Source organism: Notamacropus eugenii, chromosome 6 (assembly GCF_028372415.1).
Source record: "Notamacropus eugenii isolate mMacEug1 chromosome 6, mMacEug1.pri_v2, whole genome shotgun sequence".
Taxonomy (NCBI): domain Eukaryota; kingdom Metazoa; phylum Chordata; class Mammalia; order Diprotodontia; family Macropodidae; genus Notamacropus; species Notamacropus eugenii.
In genome coordinates, this window is record NC_092877.1 from 294149084 (window position 1) to 294175647 (window position 26564).

The window sequence follows — 26564 nt, forward strand, 5'->3', positions numbered from 1 at the left end:
GAGCGCGCCTAGCCTCGCTTTCGCCCAGCCTCGCTCTCGCCTCGGCCCCGCCCAGGGCCAGCCCTCTTCCCCCAGCCTCCCCGCCCCGCCTCCTCCAGCCTCGCTCTCGCCTCGGCCCCACCCTCTCCCCCGCCCTCCTGCCACGCCTCCTCCAGCCTCGCTCTCCCGATTCAATTTAGTCCCCTCCTCCTGGACTCAGCCTCGTTCTCGCTCTCTCCCCGCTCCCGTTTTGGTTTCAGCCTCGCTCTCGCATCGGCTGCGCCAGGGCCAGACCCTCTCCATACTCACTCTCGACCTTCAGTCCCTTCCCCTGGACCCTTAGCCTCGTTCTCGCTACCGCCTCTCCCCCTGGTTATCCCTCCCCCCTCCCGCTCTGGTCCCAGCCTCTCAGGTGAGTCCTACCTCCACACCCCAGCTCCCTTAGCCCTGACTAGTTCTCGAGATTTATTTTTCCTGTCCCATTCTCGGAGGCTCTAAGACAAGGCCAAGCCTGGGGCTGGGGTCTGTGAAGGTGGGTGTGGGGGGAAGGGGGTGGCGCATCCCGGAAGCTCTGATTCCCAAGCCGGAAGTGCTGCGGCATCTTTACCCGGCCAGACGTACTGTGCAGTGCCGTCAGCTACGCGTCCCCAGAGCCCAGCGAAGACGAGTGCGCATGCTCATGGGGCCTCGCCGGAAGTCTGCCTTGGTTGATCTGTAGCGTGGAAGTGGGCCCTACGCGCGTCCCTGGGATGTAAGTATGGGGTACCCGTGGGTGCTTATAGTAAAGTAACTGGGAGCCGCCGCGAGCCCCTGCTGTGTGTGAGTCAGGAGGACGGTGGCACCAGCCGGGGGCATCGTTACCGCCTGTGCCCGTAACCCGGTCACGGCTTCCTGGGATTAATTTTTAGGGCTTGACCCCCACAACAGCGACCGGGTCGGGAGCCAGCACCACCCCCGCGGGGCAGGGCACGGGGGTGAAAAACTGGAGGAGCTTAAATGTCACCAAGTTTGAGGACACCCGCGAGGACAGGAGCTTTGGTGCCGTAAGGCCGAGGGATGAGGTCAAGTTCAGGGGTGGGCCCCCATAGCCCGGACCGAAGGATCGGGATCCCTAAGAATGACACCAGCGATTATATATAATCTAATCACGTATCTGTGGCATGACATTTTTATATTACCTATTCTGTAATATCTGTTCAGATTTACGTAGAACTGTAGGTGTATACTGATAGATATGTACATATCTAGATCTTTATACATACATACATATAAATCTCCCCTGTCTGTATAGATGTATAAAATCCATTGAGATACATGTGTGTACATGTTACGTATACACATATACACACATCCATGTATGTATTTTGAGGGGGATCTAAGATTAGGCTTACCTTAAAAGCAGTAAGAAGGAAACTGAGATCATCCCTGATCCCTTGATGCAGTAGGAAAAAGGAAAAATACAGCAGAAGGCAGCCAGACTGCCTCTGAGGACTGGAGGACAAGTCACTGCGCCCTTCACTACTTTTCTTTCCCACCTGCCCTCCCATTTGTATTTAGGTAAATTTCTGTTACAAATTAACAGCAAGGGCATCTTTAGATAAAGAGTGGAAAGTATAAACATTAAGTACTTTAGGAAATAAACAATGCTGGGGAGTGAGAAGTGGGGTGGGATGTGAGAAGAAGGGCATGGCACAGTACAGCCTAGATAAAGAATTAGGGCTGTGATTTGGTCCAGTCTGAGGCCTTCAAAAAGTGCCTTGTTGGTGGTTGAAGGAAGAAGAGGGTTACAGTGTCTGTACTGATTTAATCAAGATGTTTGTTTTCATATATGTAGATACACCATTCTATACACATAAAACAAGAAAGATTTCCTTACTAGCTGTTCTCCTTTTAAGGAAAGGTAATAGAAAGCCCATAGGAAGAGTTGAAAAGAGACTTGGGTTTAACTTCCAGAACTTCCACTTACTAACTGGATGATATTGAGCAAGTCAGTTCACCTCTTTGGGTCTCAGTTTTCTCATTTGTAATATAGAGATAATAACATACCTACCTCACAGGTTTTATATGAGGATCAAATGAGAGTAATGTATGTGAAGCACTTTGTAAAACTTTAATCCCTATGAGCTATTCTCATTATGATGAAGAATAATTTATAAACTAGTGATTTCATTGGACTGAAGTTTAATAAATGTAAGGTATGGTGTAGCTAGGTGGTACAGGGATAGAGCACTGGGCTTGGAATCAGAAAGACTTATTTTCCGGAGTTCAAATCCAACCTCTGACACTTCCTAGCCTTGTGACTCTGGGCAAGTCACTTAATCCTATTTGCTTCAATTCCTCATTTGTAAAAAAAAAAAAAAAATGATCTGGAGAAGGATATGGCAAACCATTCCAGTATATCTGCAAAGATTCCACCCCCTCCAAAAAAAATAGTGGTCACAGAGTTGGATATAACTGAAATGTCTAAGCAACATCAACATGTAACTCTTGATTTACAAAACACTTTCATTTATTGCATCTCATTTGATCTATACATGAACCCTCTGGGGTCCATGTTAGAAGTATTGTTATCTCATCTTCATGATACAGATAAGGAAACAGACTCATTGAAGTTAAAATGGCTTGACTAGTAAGTGACCGAGCTGAAATCTGGCCCAGATGCTGGATATGATTCACATCAAGGAGTATGACATTATATGTCAGTCTTGTCAGTTTTAAAGATATTGTCAAAGCTAACTACCTATAATAAAAAAAAATATATCCTAGGACTTTTCCTTAGTTAATACTTAAAATTTTTATGTGGAAAATAAGGGAGGTATTACTTCAGTGGTTATATTATTTAATGGATTAGTTTTTTGATATCCAAATCTAATTTTTAAAATTAAATATACACAATTTTTTTTGCTGTAACTGTTGAATAATTTGTATGTTGTGTTATATTTTTTCTTTATAGGTAGTTTATTGGGTACAGGATTCTTTTTGAGGAGCTTTATAACATTTCTCAAGTATGACAGAAGCAGTATTGATCGATTTCTTTGGTTTGAAATTGAACTCACAGAGTAATTGTGTGCTACTAAAAACACTGAATGCTGTCCAGTACCTGCATGCTGCAAAAGCTAAATTCCTTTGCATAATGCATTGTCATAATCTCACATGTGAAAATGACAGTGAACTTGAAATGATCAATAGTTTACCAATTCTTCCAGTGGAATTTGAGGTTATAAGTAATTCCAGTATGGCTGCTACCTTGTATACAATTAAGCAAAAGCTTGATGAAAAAAATTTGAGTAGTATTAAAATAATGACAACACTACAGAGGAAAGCACAAATGAAAGTTTTTATTGATCAACTCTTCACTGATGTTTACCATTTTGAGTTTGAAGACTTACAACTAGATTTGGGAGAAAGTCAGATAAAAGAATCCATTGAGCTAAATACTGTTACAAACCAAGAATTAGAAGAAATCCAGAATGCTATCAAAACATATTTGAGAAGTCTACCGGGACTGAAGGGGGAACTCACCATTCTCACATCTTCCTTGATCCCAGGTATTTTAGGTTATATCCATTTATTTTTCATGTGTGTTTGTAGTCAGCTCTTTAGGCACTCACCTAACCTTTTCCATATCCCTCTCCTCTACTTGGTTTGATCTCTTTCCTGGCTTATTAGTGTGTCTATACACACACCCTCACACATACATACACACACAGATAATCTTCATTTGATATTCATTCACTCAGTAATTATTTATTGAGCATCACAAAAGCATCACATTGAGCATCCCTCTCTGGTTTCATTGATAGAGGGAGTACCCAGGTCAGTTAAATTATGGTTGTATCAAAAAAATGACCAAAGATACTGTAGAAAAATGCAGAATTTTCTGAGCATGTCACAACCACTATTCTAGTTCAACCCCTCATCATTTATTGCCTTGGTTATTGCAAGAACCTCTTAATTGGTCTCCCAGCTTCAAATTTCTCCCCTTTCCAATCCTTTTTTCACACACTGTCAGAATGATTTTCTGTCTCTCAAAAGCATTTATTTTCTCTTTTTCCTATTCCTCCAGTTGAGAGAGGGGGAAAAAATACGATCTTGAATCTTTGGATCTTTCTGTCAGAAAGTAAGTAGCCGTCTTAATTGGTCATCTGGAATTGTGCTTGGTATTGCATTGAGCAATTTTCCTGAAGTATTAGTCTGACCATGTCACTTCTTTGCTCAGTATACCCCACTGTTTCTCTTTTGCCTCTAGTAAGAAGAAGTATAAACTCGCTTGGCATTTTAAAGTACTTCACAACCTGATCTCAACCTACCTTTCTAGCTTTGTTATGTTTTGTTCCTTTTCCCACACTCTGGTTGAGCCACAGCCTGTCTCTCTGCTTTTGGGCTGGTTGTGCTCATTCCTGGAATTCACCTTTTGTCATCTCCACTTGTTAAGAGTTCCTTGTTTCCTTTAAATCTCTGAAATTAAGCAACACTTGAAGCTTTTCCTGATCTACTCAGCTCTTGTATTCTCCCTCCCCTTGTAGAGCTTTTGTATATAATCTCTATATATAGTTAAAAGAATAACAAGGTCATGGTTTTCATATTGGAAGGGAGTTTATAGGCCATATAGTACAAACTCCTCATTTTACTGATAAGGGAGCTGGGGCTCCGTGAATAGACAGTATAGCTCAGTCATAAATGGGAAGTGGTAGAGGTAGGAGTTTAGTCTTGTGACTCCAAATCCAGCTCATTTTTCACTGTCTCATTACTTATTTTTATCTCCAATGCATGGCATGTGTTTCGTATGTAAATTCTTATTGATTACTGATAACTTGACAGTGTATCAACATGTACAATTTTATCACAGCCCTCTTTTTAGGAAACAAAGTAGCATGAGCCATATTGCCATTTTACAAATTGGAAATTAATGTCATCGGCAAGCCTAGAAATAATCTCTGGATAATTTTGCTAGTGTCAGCAGGATATGATTAACATATTTCAAAATAAATGTAGTTCACTTGTTAGATTTTATATCTCTTTGATACTGGAACATTTTCCTAGGTATATTCACTTTTATATATTCTTTCCTAGACTTTAAATAATTTATTTGATAAAGATGACCCCCCCCCCCCCATTAGAGGATGAATAATAGTTAACATTCACATTTTTTAAAGCAGTATTCTTCAGTGTGGAGTCCATAACAACCAGTAAGGTGGTGGGAAGATGGATCCCATTCTGTTACCCACAATAGCCAATTTCAGGCTTTTCTCCGACATACCTACACCACTGCCTTCATCCATGTTATCAGTATTTTCCTTTTGATTATTTCCTGTTTCCTTGCCAACTTGCTGAAAACAGTGTGTCACCTGTAACAATGTATCTCTATACTTAGAGCACTAATGAGTATAAGGATGTAGTGAGCACTGTGAGCCATGTACTTGCATCTGTGTGACTTTGTGGGATATCTTTTTCAGTTACGGCAGCCATTAAAAACAAGTTTCTAAATAAACTGACATTACAACCAGATCTTGAAGTGCTTTATACAAAACATTAAAACAAAAATTTTCAAGACCAATGAAACATTTATTAATTTTGCTCTCATTAAATTGATAATTTTAAGTAAAATCAAAGGAGATTTTGTACTTTTAATAAAATATTTTCAATTTCTGTTTGTGTTTATTTTATAATGTATGTAATAGCAGTTGTATGTAATTTATGAACAAATAAATATACATATATTGGGGCACATACACAGTTTTTTTTTTTTTTTTTTACTGATCGTGGTATCAAAAAAACTTTGAGACTACTAGTCTAAAGCATTATCTGACAATTGTTTGCTTCTATAGAACATAGTATAAAATAACCTCATTTCTGTTGCTTATGTAAAAGATATAACCACATTTATGTGCATCAAAATACCATATCTAATTTGGGTAAAATCAATATACCACTCTTGATTTGGCAAGATTGGTCACTGATAGCATAAACCTGCCTCAAAGAAAAGGGGATGAAGGATTTTATCATGTTTGAGAGAAAATACTGCTCCCTCTCTGGTTTGAAGGAGAGAATAAGGATTTCTAACTATGAGACTCTTAGATATTAAGGAAAAAAAATAAAACCTAATAGTATTAACTGAGTAACTTGCATTCCCTTCTTATTGGCATGCTGTCTCATTAACTCAGCTATGAAGAACATACTGTTGATGAAGTCACTTTAAAATCTAGATTTTGAGCTGGAAGTATCCTACTTGTCTAATTTTATCGTTTTATAGATGAAATTGAGGTCTGGAGAGAATTGTAAATTGACTTGTCCATAGTTACTGATAAGTAATCCCTACCAGAGTGTATGATTATAAGTTCATGAGTCTTTGTACTGCTCATTCTGCCTATGTCAGAGTTCAAAAGATCATTTTGTTATGTCATTCCAGATAGTATTTTATCCACTATTATTTAATATTACCCTATCTTTCATTTCTTACTCCAAAAAAATGACTCTGCTGTGCTCTGATTGTGGTGAGGCATGTTTGGGTCTCTTGGCACTGGCTTTGCTTATACTGTTTCTTTTTCCTTAAATTTCCTTGTTTTCTGTAACTTGTGAATTCTTGTCCATCCTTTAAAATCCAGCTTGACTGCCACTTCTTTTTCAGAAGCCTCTTCTATTATAATTGGTGACAGTCTTTCCTCTTGGACCTCACATTACACTGCAGTTCTCTAATAATATAAATTGTAATAATATTACATAGCATTGTTTATCTTAACCCTTTGATAGACTGTTTACTTCCTGAGGGGAGAAATTGAAGGATATGGATCAGTGGAACTAGAAACTAAAGAGGAAGTAGATAAATTTGGGAAAATACATTAGAACCTGGCAAGGAAAAATAATACATACATTATCTATCTCTGGCTTGGGGCTTGGGCAAACTTTGCAAACCCTATTGCGTATATATGAGCTGTCTTCTTTGTTAGAAGTATCTGGGCCCTCAGCACCAGGATTTGTATAGCACTTGCATCTTCCTGTTCTGCTAACTATTCTCTGCTACTTGGTGTAGGGCACAGGTTCTGAATTTCTATTGTTTTAGCCTCCATCCTACAAAACTGGCTTGGAATAAACTATTACAGCTGGGCCAGTTAGCCAGTTACCACATGAGGGATAAGCTGTTTACAAAGATTGCCAGTATAGATCATGATATAGCTAAATTGGGAAGATTAGATCAGTTACTGGAAAGTATGTTATCAGGGCAAAGATTCTGATGTATAAGTACTTAGGTTCTGGGTCCGGTTAAATAAACAGTTTAAGGGATGGTGGGAGAGGTTGTCTAATGATTAAGAAGCGTAACTTGCCAGAGCCTGTAGTCTTGACAGCCAAGAGAAGGCCCATGGTAATGGCTTATTGATGTATCAGTAGTTACTTTGATGATTTTCAGAAGACTTCCATTGCCTTTTAAACTAGATCAACTCAGGCCCATTTGTTTAGCCCAATCCTTCCTAGCTATAGGAAGTCTATAGCTTATATAGTCTTACATATATATGTAGCTATATATGGTCTTATATATATGTCTATAGACTTAAAAAAAAAACCCTTGGTGGTATCTGATCAGTGCCCCTTATCAATATCATCTAATAGGAGCATTGTAAAGTATTAGTCTTTGTGTATGGAATTTATTTTGAATTTTTTACTTAATATTTTCAACAGATACTTTCATACATGGCTTCACTACCAGGACAGGTGGGATATCTTACCTACCCACGCTCAGTTCTTTCAATCTCTTCAGTAGTACTAAGCGTAGAGATCCCAAAGCTGTCGTTCAAGAAAATCTGCGCAGATTGGCTCAAGCGGCAGGATTTGATCCTGAAAAATTTCACCGCATAAAGGTATTTTGTTGCTTCACGGATGCAAAAATTAAATTTGACCATGTGACTTTTGATCAGGCTACTTTTGCTTTAGCTTTTCCACTTATAGTCTAAGGAACTTTACTCTTGATTTTCTTCAATAAGACACCTCAGACCCTATAGATAAATTACGTAGTATTTGTTTGCCACTTGGAATGCCTTCTAAAAGTACTATAGGACCATACTGGTTAGTGTAGGACCTGATCCTACTGGTACATAGCTTCACTGGCTAATCTTTGATTTGTAAGAGTGTTGAGTATTGTTAAAAACAAAGGGAGTTCATTCCAGTAGCTGCAGAAGCAAACAGAACCATCATTGAAAAGATAGATACCTTTTCCCAACAAAGCCTGTGTCCCTAGAAGGATGGAAGCAAGCATGTATGAAGCACCTACTGTGTGCCAAGCACTGTGCTTCCTGCTTTATAAATATCTCATTTGACCCTCACAACAACCATGAGTTGTAGCTGCTATTATTATCTCCATTTTACTGTTGAAGAAACTCGGTCAGATAGAAGCTCAGTGACTTATGCAACGTCACATAGCTAAATGGCTGAAGGGTGGATTTGAACTTAGGTCTTCCTGACTCCAGAAACTACACTTTATCCACTGTGCCACTTAATTTCCTCTGTTTGAATTTTTTACTTTGGGACCTAATGGTTTTCTAATTTTCCTTTAAAATTTATGGAAATTTCCATTTTAAAAGTTTTAAAATTATATTGTTTTACATTTTTATATCAAGATACGATTTGTTGGTCCAGGGGCACCTAGTAGTTGGGTCGGAGAGTCAGATATCTCATGGACTTAATAGTGTAAAAGCAATCTTAAGATGGTAATGTAGTTGTATATTATAATCATTTCATTCCAAGTTATTAATTAATTTCTCTTTTAAAACTTCTTTTTTCTTTATTTGCCTTAAATCTTCCCTGTCATTAGACTGATCATGCCAATGGTGTCTGGATAATGGGCAAGAAGGAGCCTGATTCTTATGATGGAATAACAACCAACCAAAGAGGTGTCACCATAGCAGCTCTTGGAGCAGACTGTATACCTTTAGTTTTTGCAGATCCTGTTAAAAAAGCATGTGGTGTTGCTCATTCTGGTAACTATATTTCATTCTTTATTTCATTGTCAGCTCCTGTTATCATAAAGTATTTAAGGTTTTGTGGATATTGGACAGTGCTTTTTATATTGAGATAGGAGATATATTTATATTGAGATAGGAGATAGCTTAAAGAATTGAAAATAATCATTAAAAAAACTTCTTAACAGCAGGGATCACTTGTCACTTATGGGTTGGGGAAGAGAATAATTTTCTCTTTTTTTTTAGATTTTTAGAAAAGTATGTAGATTTGCATTTGAGTATGAGTCAATCAGTAACCATGTCTTAAGCACTGAGCTCAAAACTAGTTACAGATAGGCTGAATCCAACAATCCCTACTCACAAGAAGCTTACGTTCTAATACATGAGATAGCAGGGCATATGGAAGTATATACAAAATAAATATGAAGAGAATAAATGAAGTAGTTAACTAAAAGGTGGTTGGAGTGGAAGGAACCAGCACTTGAAGGCTTCCAGAAAAGTTTCAGATAGAAAGTTGTAATTGAAGAGCTTCTTGAAGGAACAGAGAAATTCTGGGAAGTGGAGGGGAGAAGGATGAGCATTCCAGGCATAGAGGACAGCAGGTACAAAGGCACAGAAGAGGGAGGTGAAGTGTTGTGTGTGAGGAACTAAGAGATAGCTAGTGTGACTAAATCTCAGTGTGAGAGGACAAGTAATGTCCATTGTTGTGGGAAAGGTATGTTGGAGCAAGCTTGTGAAGGGCTTTAAAATTAGAGAAGTTTATAGACTGTTGGGCATCATTGGAATTTATTGAGTAGGTAATGACATAGATATATGCTTAAAGAAATCGCTTTGACAGCATTGTGTAGGAGAGACTGTAGGAGAGGGAAAAGAGAAAATTTTGGCTTTTGCAGTAATCTAAGCAAGAAGCTTTTAGGACTTGTACTAGGGTAATAGCTATGTTACTTGAAAGTGGAGGTTGTATGCAAGAGATGTGGTGGAGGTAGAAGCAGCAAGATTTTGCTGTTGTGTAAATGGAGTAAGAGAGGAATCAAGGAGAAAACCAAAGTTCTGAACCTGAGAGGCTGGTAAAATGGTGGTGTTTTTGACAAAAAGAGAAAAGTTTTGAAAGCTGGGTGTGGGGTGAAATATGATGAGTTATGTTAATTTTAAGATGCTAATTTTCTTTGTAAAATAAAAGGTGAGATTCTTTGTTAAGAGAGTGGAAAGGGGGAGGTGTGAGGAAGGTTTCAGGACAGAAGAGAAGGATTGAAAAACTTTGTTGGGGACATAGGCAATCAATTAAGGATGAATGAAAGGATCTTAAGACAGGAAATAGGCCAGAATTACCAGGTCTCTTTTCACCTTTACGAATCAGTCCACTACTTTGGGCTTCAGACCTTATAGCACTGAGAAAAGGAATGTACCTTGGGATGCTTCTTACTTGGTTACAGCAGTGGCATTTGATGGTTTGTAGCCAGATTTGCTAAATAGAGAACATTGCTGGGGAGCACAGGTTTACTGTATCCCAATTTCCTGATAAAAAATTTAGATCTTATTTATTGCTTCAGAAGTCTAAATTCAGTTCAATTCAACAAGCATTTGTTGTTACCTTAATTATTACTTGCTCCCAAAGCACTTTTCTTAACGTTAAGAATACAAAGACAAAAACAGTTACTTTCTACTGGAAATTCTTGAGGTGTTAAAATATTTAAGATGTAGACCACATAGAGAGAAATAGTACATAACCAATTGCAAGGTGTCCTTGAGAGTAAAGTCCTTTACATAGATATATAACCAGTCAGGTTCTTAAAAAGGAAATAAAGCAATTTACCCATGAAATATAAGGTGGTCAGTGAATTCATCTTTAGCATTTTAGAAGTAGGGTTATAATTTGGATGTAGGAAATTCATGTTCTATGTTTTTTTGTTTTTTTTTTTACTTTTAAAGGGCTGTAATCTAGTACTGCAACTCTCCTCAAGAGTAGACCAAAGCACATTATCTATGGCCCTCTGTTCAATTAATTTTTCTTTTTGAAAAGTAAGTGTACTAAAGTCTGAGAGAATAACTAAAGGGCTTATGGAAACTCCCCTGCATTTTCCAAAAATTGTATTTTGCACATGAGGAGCACTAATCAGATTCCTTATTTACATGTTCTACTTTGAAAATAGTCTACGGTACCTGGTTTATGATGAATATAAATCAGTATTTTTTTTTGAAGCATCAGTTTACTATATACGGTTTACAAGGTATGCTTTATGAAATTAGAAACATTCCAGATGTGACCCACCCCCCACAATATACATAGTGGGCATATAGTCTGGATCTGAAAGCCCATGATCACACAGGTTGTAGGAATCCCTGTGTAATAAAATGATATTTTCTGAAACTGCCTCCTTAGGGTTGGGCCATGAAGTGATAAGTAAGACTATGAAATAGAATCTACATTGCAGATACTTTTGTTTTTTTATCATGTTACCATTTTTTGGAAGTTCTCATAAATAGTTCTGTGAATTGAGAGCATTTCTTAGGAAAAAAAAGAGTCTGATTAAAGGATTTAAGATAGGACTAAGAAGTTTTTGTTCCAGATTAAAATGATTAATATTAGGGCAACTAGGTGGCATAGCGGATGTAGTGCTAGACCTGGAGTGAGGAAGACTCGTATTCCTGAGTTCAAATCTGGCCTCAGACACTTAAGAGTTCTGTGACCTTGGGCAAGTCACTTAATCCTGTTTGCCTCTGCTCCTCCCCTGTCAAATGAGCTGGAGAAGGAAATGGCAAAGCACTCCACTGTCTTTGCCAGGAAAATCCCAAATGGCCTCATGAAGAGTTGGACACAACTGAAACAACTGGACAACAGCACCAATATTAGTTGACAAGCAAAAGCAATTAGTGGATGTTATAATTTTCAGAACTGAACCTCCATCTTAGTATATTTTTAGAGGCAGTATCCATCTGAGAGTATGATAAATTAGAATAAAAAGCAGAAATAAATGTAAATAGCATGGGAAATTATACATACGTATAATTTTTCTTACATTTTTTCCCCTCTTCCTGGGTCCTGTAATGGTGGTCATCTGTTTTTAGTGTACTGTAGTAAATAGATTATAATTAGAGTACATATATTACCACACTACCTAATTTCTGTCAAATCAACATGTTCAGTGAATCTATGAAAGATGTAGCTTCTTGAAGCTGAGTCTTCACGCTTGTACATGCAGCATACTTATCTATAAAGTTCAATTAACTGTTCATTATTTCTTTTATATAGCATAAAAAAGGCAGTATGGGGGTAGTGGGTAGACAACTGACTTAGAAGCCCAGAAGACCTGGACTTATTTCCAGCCTCTGACACATTGGCTATATGATCCTGCACAAATCAGTCACATAACCTCTCCCCTCAATACTTTAGACCAAGGGTTGGCCTGTTTCTGTAAGACCAATGATCTAAGAATGGTTTTTATATTTTTAAATGCAAGAGAACTCTATTTAAGCAGAGAAGGTATGAATCTGCTCTTTCATTGAGGGAGTTTTCTCATTTATGATTCTGTATAAGGAGTCCCAGGTCAATTCCTAACCTATTCTCTGTTGTATAAAATCCTGCCTTCTACTATCTTAGACTCTTTAGACTGAGTCATCTAGTTAATTCTCTTGCCTTTAGGTAGAACTCCAATTGTAATTCCTAATATATTTCTGTGCACATATTTGACATTTATTAAATATCAACTGATGGTCCTGGCCACTCAGATCATAGTCTCCTGTCAAAAATTATTTCAACATTAACCAGTGTATATGGTTAACCTATTTTTAATATTCTAATATTCTTCTTTCTTTCTTTTTTGTTTAGTTCTTTCTGTTCTATATAGAAAATAATTATCTTGTATTTTTAAAGACCCGTCAAATCATCCCATTCTTATTGATAACATATGTGTAACAACTTTCTCTTAAGTCCTATTCTGATGACATTGTGTTGTACCCTCCTACTGGGCAGAGTTTGACTTCTGGTAGGTTTTACCAATTTGGAAAGGCATTGGCTGTGAGTCTGACTATGTAGGGACTGTGTGGCTATCATTCAATAATGAGCCTAGGTAAATTTGGAGAGGCCAGTTACCCACAAAGCTGGCCTGAGCTTTTTACAAGGAACTTCTGATGTGTAGAATGTTTTCTACCTGCATTGGATGAAATCAGTAATCCTCAGGGTAATTAAGTATTTTCTTTCCTTTCAGTCTTGTCACATTTTTATCCTTAACCTTGTGACCCAGTAGTCCTAAGCAGAGTTCAGAAGATTGCTTTCATTGTTCTCATATGTTCTAGTCTTGGTGTTGTATTGGAATATGATTCCTTTTTCATGAACTAACACTGTGAAGTTGATTTGATATTACAATAATGTGAGAAGTACTGTTCAAACCATAATTGTCCAGCATTTCCAGATTTTGACTATTTTCCCATTACTCTTGTCTAGGATGGAAGGGTACGTTGTTAGGAGTTGCTATGGCTACTGTCAATGCTCTGGTAGCAGAATATGGCTGTCGCCTGGAAGATATTCTTGTTGTAATGGGCCCTTCAGTGGGACCTTGTTGTTTTACTCTTCCGAGAGATTCAGCAAAAGCCTTTTATAATATTGACCCTCAGTGTGTAAGACTAGTTGATTCACCAGATCCCTATGTTGACATACGTAGAGCCACTCGGTAAGTTTGATTTCTTTTCTGTAGAAGACAAAATACCAGCTTTTTCATTATATGACCAAAATGGTATCCTTGAGACATTCACAATGCTGACATCAACTAGCTGAGAACTCAGTTACATCAAAAATTTAGATAAAACATGAAACCTGTTCTAACTAAACAAAATGAAATTTTTTCCTAGACTTTTTGCAAACCTCTTGATTTGAAAGGAAAAAGAGAAATATTTGGTATATGATTTAATCATTTTTTTAAAAGGTTCTAGGTAGACAAATCAAAGTTTGCTTTTAATCATGGGTAATACATAGGTTAAAGTTTCCCAAGGATAGTGAAACATTAAGCTGATCTGTTTAAGCTCATAACCAGAGAACATTTTTATTATCAGCTGGGTAGAGGAATGTGATTCTTTAGTTTAATATAACTAGGATGATATAAAACCTTTAAAGATATTTTTCTGGAGCCTTGCTATTTGAATTTTTTGAGTTTTATTATTACTGCCATTAGAAAATTGGTTGCAGTTGCACTTAGCGGCATTAATCTGTCAGTGTTTGATTCTGTGCTTTTGTCTTCAGAAGGAAAGTTAGCTGCAAAGATTTTTTTGGACAAATACAAAAGAATGCAGCTTATTTGTACATATGGCTTTAAGAACCAACCTTATTACTTTATGGCCTTGTATATACTATTACTTCTTTGTTAACTGTTTTTCTTATTAAAAAATCAAGTCAGAGAAAGTGAGGAGAAAAAAGGGCCAGATGATTTTTATAAACAATTTTAAAATGTTTGAATCTAGCCTAGTGAGTGAGCCTTGCATAAAAATATCTTTAAATTTGCTTTAGAAGTATCTCTTCAAATACTTTTTGTTATTTGTGAAGCTTTCTACTTAAAACAAGTCTATAGAGTTACAATATGGAAGGTTGCACTGTTATCTCATTAATTAAGGATATAGAATCCACTTGCAGAATGGGCCAAGTATCACAATTAAAATGTAATTAATTTCCTTTGTCTTTTGTAGAGCTTTACTAAAACGATATATACCAGCTACCTTATACACACATTTATCCTGGTTACTTGACATAAAAATTGTTGATGCCTATCTTTGTTTTTTATTTTAAGTATTCTTTTAGAACGAGGAGGAATTCTTCCTCAGAATATTCAAGGTGATTCTAAGTCTGACCAGAACCAACATCTTGACCTTTGTACATCCTGTCATCCTGATATGTTCTTCTCTCATGTCCGGGACGGCATTAATTTTGGGTCACAAATAGGCTTCATATTAATTAGAGAGTGAATATGGTAAGTTCTTTTTGTTTTTACCAAACCCAGTTAGAAAACATTAAGGGATTTTGTGAATTAAGGTTTTTTGTGATAAGTCCTTAATAATTACATAACAAATTTCCTTTTATACTTGTGGAATATTTAGAAGTTTAATTTGAGTCTGCTTCGATATACAAAGATCATAGTGACAGGCTTATTCTTGAAGGACCACTGCCTCTTTTCTTGGTTAATAGATTATAATGATAATAATTATAACTCCCATTTCTGTAGTACTTTTAGGTTTCTAAATCACTTTCCTCATTACTGAGCTTAGTAGTGCTAGTATTGTTATGCATAGATATTAAGTGATTTATTTATGATCACACAATTCATATGCATCAAGAGATACAATTCAGATTCAGGTATTTCCTGTGGAGGCCTCCCTTTGTGGAACAAGTGTTGAATTTGTAGTCGAAGGCCCCTGGCTCTCTTTCTGCCCGTGGGATCTTGGGACAATCACTTATCCTCTGCAGATCTAGGTTTCTCCCTCTGTAAAGAAAAGGAATTTGGACTAGGTGACCTTTAAGGTCCTTTACAGCTTTCACTGAAATATCATATATTACCTCTCTCAAGATTAGTATAGAGTCTGTGATTTTTAAAATCTTGTGTGAGTGCTCAAGGATTGTTGTTTCTTTAAATGTACTGCATTTCTTTTTAAAGCATTTTGAAGACTTTTTTTTAATATATGTGAAGATAGAGGATGTTAGAAACTTGACAGAAAGGAAGCAGCAGCTGATAAAGTGGGAAAAGCACTGGCCCAAGAGTCTGAAAGCCTGGGTTTTAGTCTCTATTCTGCTAATGTGTTCATTCAGGGACTTTAGCAAGTCCCTGAACAGCTCGGCAGCTTTGATTTCCTCCTCTGTAAATAAAATGTGGGGGCTATATTGGGTGATACCTAAGGTCCTCTCTGGTTCTGACGTCTTTGATCCTTGAGCTATAAATGTCAGTAGTTATTAGAGGAGAAACTGAAGAATATTGAATTCTCCTCATACAGTTTTTATCATTCTTAAAATCTTGCTTGTCCTTGGGGTTAAATAGTATTCTGCTGAGTATATCAGACTACTCAGATGCTGTTGTGACACTTGCGGGGGGGAATTTAGTCGTCCAATATAAATGAAAAATAATAGAATTGCAGCCTTAAGTGAATTTAGACTGACAGTCATCACTAAGATTTTGTAGAACAACACTGAAAACGTGAAGAAAGTTGCTCTGCTAATAGGATATAACAGTTCAAAATTCATTTTTTTCTGTAGTCTAACAATTAAGATTTCTCGTATTTTTAACATCAGTTACCAAAAAAAGTATGTTTACATATTAATAATAACTCACCTAATTTACTTGGACATGTAGTAATGAGTGTATCATACCTTTTCATTAAACATGGACAGCAGGAAGTAAAATTTGTTGAGACTATAAAGTTCTCATGTTTTGAGTTCATTTATCTTTCTGTGTACTAGTTGAAGGAATAATCTTTGAACAGTTATTTATTAAAATACTAGACTGGTGTGCAAAATAATCTGGCATTTAGCCAGATTTTTATGAACTATTTGCAGATAATACAAGAAAATGAATTTGATTTTTAAAGTTAGTATCTATTGGAGAAACATGTTCAAACTCACAGAAATGTAGCAACATTGTAACTGCATTGATGTTTTTTCTCATAACAAATAGCAAATTCCAATGAATAGCATTCCATTCTTATTCCACCACTCCCATATTTTCAGTTATGTTATGAGGCTAAAATATAGTCACCATTGTGAATATGCATCAGTATTTTTCTTCATAGTAACTTTTAAGAATGTAGTTAACTATTTAACAAAGAAAAAAATTTTGATATCTACTTGTTTTTCCTCTTTTTAATGGAATTTATAAATATTTGATGCATGCTACCAGAAAGTACACTACTAGTATGCTTTTTCTGGATATTTTAAGCAATGCCTTTTTTAGTATTTGATGACATTATATTTTACAGGTACAAGCTGGAATGCTTGCCTGGGTTGTTTCCTGGCCATTTATAAAACCGGTTCCAGTATTCTGTGGTCCTGGGATCTCATCAGTGTGAACATTCTTTCCAGCAATGCAGATTATAACCCCTCCCTGCCTGCCCTTCTTGTGATTCGAATCCAGACATTCCCATTAATTCATAATTAGGGGCCTGACAGATATTCTTCTAGGTATTCTTTGGATAACAGTGTAGTATGTAGACTATCCATTAGTTATCCCACTTTTTGCAACATGACAGCCATTTTTTTTTCGGTTAAACACTTCTCTGATAACCTCTTTTATGCCCTTCCTCTTGCATAATTCCTTATTTGTGAAGTGTCACATTGCTCTTGCACACCATGTGCACCACCTCTCCATTTCTGTCATTTGACTATATTAGAGCTCCTCCATGACAATTATGTACATCTTTGTCAAAAACAAGTCTTTCTCTGTTTTATGACCCATCTGATATTTATAAGCAGAGAGTTAACAACATTATCTCTTATATCTTAAATGCTTTTGCTGTACATATGGGAGACAACTTGTTGGAAGAGAGCCTTGCTTTACTGTATTAAATACTTGTTTATAGTCACACAGTAAGTTCAATGGAATCTTGTGTTCTCTTTACCTTTTAGTCAATTTTGATATTGTAAATGTGTGCTGTGAAATATCATTTGTAAAAGCCTTATTGTTCCTTTCTCAATGAATGTGTTTATTATTATCACGAAATTTTCTTTAGATGGGGAAAGTAGGTATGTGGATCAAGAGTTAATAACATTCACTTGATCACTATTTTGGGGGAGTAAATAACAATAAGGTTCTGGTTTCATCATTAAATGCCCTTGGGATGACTGTTTATTTGGGTCTTCTGCCTATAAGAAAAAGCTTAGCTTTTTGACTTGCCTAATGTTAGATAGTTCAAAAATAAGCTGATCTATCTTCAGGAAAATTTGTACTTTCATTATCATTTTGAACCAAGTAAATTTATTTAATTCTTTTTAGAACTGATATGAAGTCAGTATGATCTAGAAGAAAGAAAGAATATAAAGGTGGGGGGGGGAGGTCTTATTAAATGCTTATTATGGACAAAGAGTGTTATTAAGTGCTGGGGATATAAATAGAAAAGTGAGATACCCACTGCTTTCCAGGAACCACTGCTTTCCACCCTCTAATAGGAGAAGAGAGCAGAGAGAGGAGATTTCAGCTGTGAGTGGAAAAGCCCCATGCTTTTGGTAGTTAATGTTATTTAGCATTTTTAGTGTTATATTCCCATCAGTAAAACTGTATCTGTTTTGATGTTAAACCACTTCACAGTGATAAAGATTTTTACGGCAAGAACTCTCTTTTCTGATTGTGCTTTCCTATGCCAAATAGCGTACCCCTTCCCACGATAAAGCTCTGAGATTGCTTTCATTATTCTTGTGTATGTTAAGCAGCATCAGAGTCAGGAGAGCAGAGTTCAGGCTACTAGTTTAATTCTCTGCATAATCTTAGACAAAGCATGTAATCTTTTTACACCTGATTCCCCATCAGTAAAATGGGGATAATATTTTTATTGCCTACCTCATAGGTTTTGAGGATCAAATGTAAATTGCTTCGTAACTGTAAAGTATCATGTTGATATTAACTGTTATCGCTAATTGTCATAGATTGTATCAAGTGAGTCTCTTCCTAGTCCTTTTGAGCCTCCTCGGATTTTCTTCTGTGCTATATTCCTCTTTAACCGTACCAAGCCAAATGTGATTTTCCCCCTCTTTTGGAATTTCTTAGCACGTTATATTTCTTGCATGCACTTATCACAGTCCACTTTATGTGTAATTATTTGTGTTCATGTTCTTTCTCTGTTAGATTGTCAGCATCTTTACATTTCCCACAGGACCTAACACAGCATGTTGTCCATATTTAGAATGAGCTCTCAGAAAATGTTTATCTAATAATTAATTTTAGGAAAGTATATTAGACATAACAAACAGATGTTTAATGTATTTTGTCACACAGCATTTTGAAACTACCATTATGGGCTTCCATAATCCTTAGATTTGTTGTTCACTTCTTTGTATGCAGCACTTATAAGAATAACTGAGTTATAAGATTTTGTAGGGAATCCATTGTTACAATCTTACATTTTAAAATAATTAACCTGAAAAAAATCTTGTGTTAATACAGTGATACCTCATTTTACTCTTTCTTTTCCTTCCAGTTCAGCAAGAAGTCATTTAATAAAAGTACTTGATATATTTGGTCCAACTCAGAGAAAATGTGACTCACAAACCATATTTTGCCAATATAGATAAGCTTGAATTGACTCTGATATAAAATCATGGGATCATAGAATATATTTTTTCTTCAGCATTGAGGGGAAAGTACTGTGTCAGCAGTGACTACTAAAAAGACTTAGTTCATCTTTAGAAAGTCACACTTTAGTACAGCTTGAAGAACGAAGTCTCTCACTTTGTATGCTTCTCTTTCTGGAGGACATCATTGTTGCTTTCTGAAAGTTGTTTCCTATATGTGACTGTTAATGTTGTTAATTGTAGATATTTTCCTGTCATCTTTTACCTAGTCTTTGCTTGCTGTCCCCTTTGACAATAATGTACTTTCTTCTCAATTCTGCTGCTCTGAATCCCTTGCTGAATGATTCTTTCAGCTCCCATTCGAAACCTTTCCTTATTCCCTAGTTGTTGGTGTTTGCTCCCTCTTCTCCAGCTTGTCATGTGTGCTTGTCTGTTAGCATATTGTATCTCTTCCCCAGGGGAGTGTAAGCTCTTTAAGAGCAGGGACAGGTTTTCATTGCTTTCATGTTTCCAGAAACCAGCAGAGTATGTTGTGCAGGTGCTTTATAAATGTCGATGGCATTGGAAACGGGAAACGTTCTGGTGGCAGATTTAGACTGAGGAATGAGTAAAATGAGTGCCCATGACATGATTGAGTTTGGAGGGAGTGTTAGCTATTATGAGTAGCACTGTCTCTTACATTTGATATTCTGAAAACAGTGTAGTGGTTAATTTTTCTGTACTTAATATTGTATTAACATGTAAAGGTAAGGTGGCCTCACCACCAGGGGTCAGTATAAATGTAATGCTGCTAGGATTTGTTTTTTGTAAGCTTGGAACAAACTGTGTCTCCTTTCATTTGGCTAGAAGAGTGACTTAAAGATTCTGTAAAGTATTTCTTTATCACCTTTGTGTTTTGTTTACTGGACATCTCTCATGAAACCATTCTCTGTTTTAAATAAATAAACTTTCAGTTAAACTAAGCCCTCTCAAGTGTTTTATGTTCACACAAATATAGTATTCAATACTTTTTTTTTTTAAAATTAGCACTAAAACATACTTATTTGTTTCTGGGCAAGTCACTTAATGTCTCAGTGTCCATCACTCTCATTCTTTAAACAGCATTACAGTTGCTGATCTGCACTGGCAAAGGCAGTTTCTTCACAGAGTATTCTCTATACCAATGAAATTACAGAACTAGATCAAAGGAAAAAAATGTGTTCATGTAGTTTTCGTTCAAAAATTTCTAAATATGTATGATTCTATTAAGGATTTAACCAAAAGAAGTAAAGTCAGATTTATTAGAAACTCTGACTTGCTCAGTCTGTAACCATCCCCTGAGTGATTCCTCTAAATCATTGGCTCATCAATTTAGAGCTGAAAGGGACCTCAGTAGTCATCTAGTCTAGCTCCCTCATTTAACAAGCGAGAAAATAAGCCCAGGAGTTAAGTGACTTGCCCTAGGTCACACAGCTACTGAGTGTTGGAGGGAGAATTTGCAAGTCAATAACTGCTCATCCGTCTAGGTTCTAGCAATTTCTTTTAGGATCTGCAAAATATGATGTGTGGATTCTGTCACAACTTCCCTTGAGGACCTGGGTATTAGTGATTTGAGAAATGTTTAGTAGTGTTGGAACAGAGTGAGTGAGAAGCTATAAAATATAAGCCCACCGTAGGCTAAAGAATGTAATGTCTTTGACCTTAAAATATCCCAGAAACTTAATTTTTGGCTTCCATAAAATGGTCGAGTCTGAATTCTATTTCTAAAACATTCCTTTTTTTCTCTGCCACACAGAATTCACGAAATCTTAAGAGTTGTAATTGACCATAGATTATAATCTTTTACTTTTCTCTTACATCTGACAGGTAATTATTCAACCTCTGTTTTTAATAATTCTGGTAATAGATAACTGATGGTGATATAGTTCATATTTATCACTATCTCACAAGACAGTCCATTCCATTTTTGGATGACCTAAATTGTTAGAAAAATTTTCCTAATACAAAACTTTAATGGATCTGAGCTTTCAGCAGTATAGATACTCCAACAGGACAGATCATATCATTCTGAAGGAAGTCTTTTCCTAGTCCTTAATTCTTGTACCTCCCCTCTGTTGATCATTTCCTATTTATTCTGTATGTACTTTGTACATAGATGTTTTCCTGTTGGCTCTCCCACTGGGTAGTGAGCTTGAGAGCAGGGATTATCTTCGGCCTTTTGTTGTGTACCCAGCCCTTAGCACATTGCCTGGCACATGGTAGATGCTTAAATACTTATTGACTATCCTTTTCATCCTATGATTCTTGTCCACATTCTTTTATAAATCTTACATTAAATGCCCATCCGTAGTGCTGGGTGCCTTCCTGTAAGTGTTGTATCATGTGGGGTCCTCTACAGCATAATGGCTGTCCAACCCACTTCCTTTTTAAATCTTTACATCTTTTGAATGATATCTCTTACACAACTTGCAAGCAAGTCAATCATTGTTTATGAGTTGTGCCCTAATTCTGCCAATGTAGCTCTTTTTCCCCTTAGTTGACTCAAAATATTTATTCTTAGGAGATAGTGTTGCTCCATGGTTTGTAGCCATAGAACATCAACAAAAGATGCTGAAAATATTGTCAGACAGGGAGGCCAACGACCATCAGTACTGAGAAAAACAACTCAACCAATTGAATTTAGTAATTAATAGATAATTGACCCAGATCCTTGACCAGCAAATCACTATGTGTGATACAAAGGGGACTTGTTCTGCTTAATGAATGTGGTACAGAGAGAGAGAGAGAGAGAGAGAGAGAGAGAATTAGTAACAAAAGATGATAGTTTCATTCAAGTGGCAGAATCAGAAGTCACATTGCAGGAGGCTGAAAATTGAGTGGGAGATGAAAAAGCAGAGATTAAGCAGATGGCCTTTAGGAGTTTGGCTCTGAAAGGAAGGAGTAATATAGAATGATAGTGTGAGGGGGATGGCAGAGGGACTCTACCGTCAGAGGTAAAAGTATCTCCTATTTAAAATTATGTTTCTTAGCATCTCCACATGCATTTCACCCCTCTGCCATGCAAAACAAGATTGCATAAGATTAAAAAAGACCATCAAAAATGTCATTTTATGGTTACCTGAGCAAAAGAATTTCCTTTGTTGCAGGTCTACTTCTGATAAGCTCCTTGCTCATTCAACCTTGTCCTCAAGGGACAGAAGCTGTTTTTGCGGATGGGACTATACTCAAGATCTTTCCAGTTCTTGGTGGAGCTTGCCAGAGTTTTTGTTGTATCAGCCTTCCAGAACAACAGTCACCTCCAGGGCGTGGTGAATTGTCGAAGAATGATTTTATGTGGCAGCAAAACAAAGAGTCAGCGTTTCTTAATATCTATCCATTGATTCTCTTTTTATCTTTTGGAACCACATGGCAGCCCTTGTTATACAGGATGTTCCAAAAGTCTTAGTGAAATCTTAAGCTTTACTAAGCTTATTATAAGCTATATTTAAAGACTATTCTTTTGTACTGCATGTGTCTTTCTCCTGCTAAACATCTGCAGCTCCATTGTTTCTCATATGACAACAGATTCAAGATGACTCATGTCTCTTGTCAGCCTCTTATTGATATACTTTATTTTGTTAATGTTTTTAAAAGTAACCCAGGTTCAACTGTTTGACAAGTACACAGAACATTGTTAGGAATGCCTTCTAGGATGACATTCGTAACCATCGTGCTATTAACTTGTCTTAAGCTTATAGTTAGCGAAAACTCTTTGATCCTTTTTACACACACTTGGTAGTGGATTTTTGTCAGCTTTCCAGGTATCTTCTATCAGGTACTAATTAGTAGACTATCAAGCAATTTTGTTCTAATTTGAAATATGATTTAACAGCTCTGTCTTCTTTGTCTCTCCATCTCTGTCTCTCTCTGAGTCTGAATATCTCTGTGTGTCTCTCTCTGTGTCTATGCCCTTTTACATAGGCTACCTTTAAAGAGATAATCATGATTTTTTCAAGTGTCACACCATCAACTGTATTCAAATTCTAGAAGTCTAAATTCTTCTCAAAACAAAATGTCCAACATCCAGTGTTCATAATTACCAATAAGTTGCTTATTGAAAGGACTTCAAGTGTGAAAGGCAAGTAAGAATCAGAGGAAAAGTACTGATTAATGAAAGGATGTTTATTTTAATAAGATCCTGGCTTCCTATGGGGCTTGCAGGTGTCCTGGTGCTCATAGCGCTAGCCATGACTAAAGTGAGTATGTAAGTATATTAGAGTTCATTCAATTAATTGAATTCACATTCTCTGCTCTGTTGAATGATATCTTGGGAATTTTACTGACTGCATGTTAAATAGAAAGAGGCCCATCCTGTCTGTTCCAGGGAATTCATCAAAACATCTCTGGTTTTGTTACATAACGTTTTTCACAAAGGTATTTGATGTGGTGTCATATTCTCAAATAGAATCTTTGCACATATTTGTCTCTATGTATTGAAGTATTATATATGTTTATATATACAAATGCATATAGGAGTACTTGCTTGCACTTGTACACGTACATATATTTACATATGACAGAAACCTAAAAAAGTCTTTATTAATCTTTATGGATGTTCTGTTCTGTAGGCAGCTATTCAAAATGATCTAATTATAAGTATTCAGAAGAATCTTTGCTTAAAGTCTATGATTATTAGGTTAATAATAGCATTTATCTAGGATGGGGTACAAAAATGAAAACAATTTTTTAAAAGCAGCCTAGATAGAGAGCATTCAACTTAACGTTAAATCAATATTGAGTAACAAAACAAGTCCAGAGTTGGATTATGCATTTGTTGTCTGGAGACCAATCTAACTAAGCTTAGAGGGTCGAATCATCAGACTGACGACAAAGGAATAAATGTTTCAACTCTAGCAATTCATGAGGACTGGAAATTTGCAATCTGCATTGTAGAAGACATCAGAGCCTTAAAGTATTAATCACTTTCATGTGAATTTATATGTGTCTTTAAGTATGTATATATCTAAATATCTTAATCACATTGTATAGGCATATATTTAGATATTTATGTGTGTGTGTATATATATACATATATGTAGGTATATATACATATATGTGTGTATATATCTGTATATATATCTATATATATAAATTTATATCTAGGCATGTATGATTGTGGGAACTAGCCACCAACACTGTAGTGCCTCACCTCTCACACAGGGAATATGGACATCTACTTATCTAAAGCTACTTTCTGGGCTAGCTCATTGTCTCCAGCTTAACCTTACACTAGAAAGTCTAGGTTCCCGGAGATAGACCATCAGAACATTGATACACTCAAATTCATGTTCACAGGAACAGCCTTGTTATGGGGGAATATGCTTAACATTACTCACAACTTTAGCTCTTTAGCCTCCATCAATGGGCTTTTATACAAACCACGCACAATGATGACACATTTAGATCTTAAATATTACCACTTATTAAGCACTAATTCAATCCACAAGCATTTATTAAGTGTTTACTATATGTCAGGCATTGTACTACGTGCTCAACCAAAGAAATAACAATAATACCACAGATGCTTATATATTAAAGCAAAAGTGGAATAGTAGTTTCATTAACATCTAAACATAAGTAAAGGTCATACTCTCCCACCAGTATATTCTGTGAGGGGGAGTAGTCACATTTATGGAAACTAGCCAATGAGACACATTAGTGAGAAAAACCCATGTGTTTAGGGTAACACACACACACAAACGAATATATACACACACAAATTTCAATCAGTATTATACACACACATATATATTATATATACGTATATATAATATATCATATATACAATGTTTATTGACACTTATTCATATACATTCTATATGTGTGTGTGTGTTTTATATTATATACTCTGTGTGTGTGTTTTGGGGAACAGGGAATTTGTGTCTAGAAGATAAAATATAAAACCAGTTCATTTTGACCCTCATACATTTCATACAGACTCCAATGGGTAAAGTGAAATAATGGAATTGTTCATTACAAAAGCCCTAAAGGGTAGGACATTAAAGAATGTGATGCATGGACCATATGATCATTGTGTTACGTTAGTAGCTAATCTAGGAAATTCACATTTTAGTTACAATCCAAACATTTTGTGCTATCTTCCATTGCTGTGATTTCAAGGATTGGCAAACTGTTCCAAGGAATGTGTTGTTCTGTGCTGCATCATTGCTTAGTGAAAGAAAAAGCATTCTGTACAGCATTTCCCAGACTTCATACATTTAGTTTGCACTCACGAAGATCACATGTTCAGAAGACTGACTTCTCACACTCTCCCTTGATGTATGAAAGGAAATGCTTACATCACACTCTCTCTGTCTTGATGCCAAGTGCCTGAGGTGAACTTTGTCCACTTGTTTCTCTATCTGATGCAGACTTTTTGTTTGGGCTGGTTCTGGTAAGCCTGATATGGTCACTGTATTTTGTTTAACAATTAAATTTTCCTACCAACATAACAGCTCAAAATACTGTACTGCCAGTCTGAGGGTGGAAAAAAGAGCAATCTAATAGAGAACACAAGATAGAAAGCAGATTTGTCCATGAAGTCAATATCTTTGTTTTTCAAAGCTTTCCATTTCTGCATTTTCAGTGTTTTACATCATGCAGTTCTTTTTGTTGAACATCACTCATTAAGGATGGCTTCAATGCATATACAATTTATAAGGACGGGAAAGTTGGAAATTGGATGAGCAGTTACTGCTATTCTGTTATTCTCTCTGTCTGTCTCTCTGTCTCTGTCTCTGTCTCTCTCTGTCTCTCTGTCTCTCTCTCTCTCTCTCATTTTTTCCCCATGAAACCTAGGATCGCATTCCCCTGTCAATGCTCTCTGCTCTCCCTCTTTCTCAAGAGGCACATCTGGAAGTATAGTATGACTCTATTGTCCTTCAAGAAATGATGAAACAAGTTTGTTACAAAAATCTTTGCAGATCTTTTCCATTTCCATCCATTTCCTTAAGAATTCCATCCTTAAGAATAATTTTGCTAAGCTGGTGACCTCACCAAATTTTCTTTATACTTGTCTTTTCTTCTATTGCTTCTCATTTGATAATCCACATAATAGCCCATATCGTTACCGTTACTTAAATTTCTTAAGTGCTAAGTACTAGGAACACAAAAGCAAAATTTAGTCATTCCCTCCCACAAGAAGCTTGTATGCTGTTGAAATCAGTCAACAAGCATTTAACAACATGGATGGGAATGGGAAGAAACTCATTATGTCAAGGGGAAATCACGGGAAACAGGAAGGTAAATGGAAAGAAAGGTTTAGGCAGAGATTGGAATGGGCGTATGTATGGAGGGAAAATTGCAGTGTTATAAAATAATTTTGAAAGAAAAAGATGGGACTATATGTATTTTAGGCACTATTA

The 26564-nt window shown here is 36.5% G+C and overlaps 2 protein-coding genes across 9 annotated transcripts in view; one reads left to right on the forward strand and one right to left on the reverse strand.

Annotated features, from left to right (window-relative positions):
• CCDC122 (coiled-coil domain containing 122) overlaps positions 1-489 on the reverse strand; it is a 43604-nt gene extending 43115 nt beyond the window's left edge. For all 3 annotated transcript variants that reach the window (XM_072617169.1, XM_072617167.1, XM_072617170.1), the window contains exon 1: positions 403-489. The gene's annotated coding sequence lies outside the window, so the exon portion shown is untranslated. The remainder of the gene's footprint in view (positions 1-402) is intronic.
• On the forward strand, positions 152-22740 carry LACC1 (laccase domain containing 1). Of its 6 annotated transcripts, none has more exons than XM_072617162.1 (8): positions 560-730; positions 2933-3527; positions 4046-4099; positions 7654-7832; positions 8783-8948; positions 13372-13597; positions 14705-14884; positions 22308-22439. In XM_072617162.1, the coding sequence occupies exons 2-7, from the start codon at positions 2987-2989 to the stop codon at positions 14877-14879; spliced, it is 1341 nt and encodes a 446-aa protein (XP_072473263.1). In that variant the 5' UTR covers positions 560-730; positions 2933-2986; the 3' UTR covers positions 14880-14884; positions 22308-22439. The 6 variants fall into 6 exon arrangements, with proteins under 6 accessions (XP_072473267.1, XP_072473263.1, XP_072473262.1 ...); XM_072617161.1 differs by lacking the exon at positions 22308-22439 and adding an exon at positions 16878-17591; XM_072617164.1 differs by lacking the exon at positions 4046-4099 and having other exon boundaries at positions 22308-22740.
• The last annotated feature ends 3824 nt before the right edge of the window (positions 22741-26564 follow it).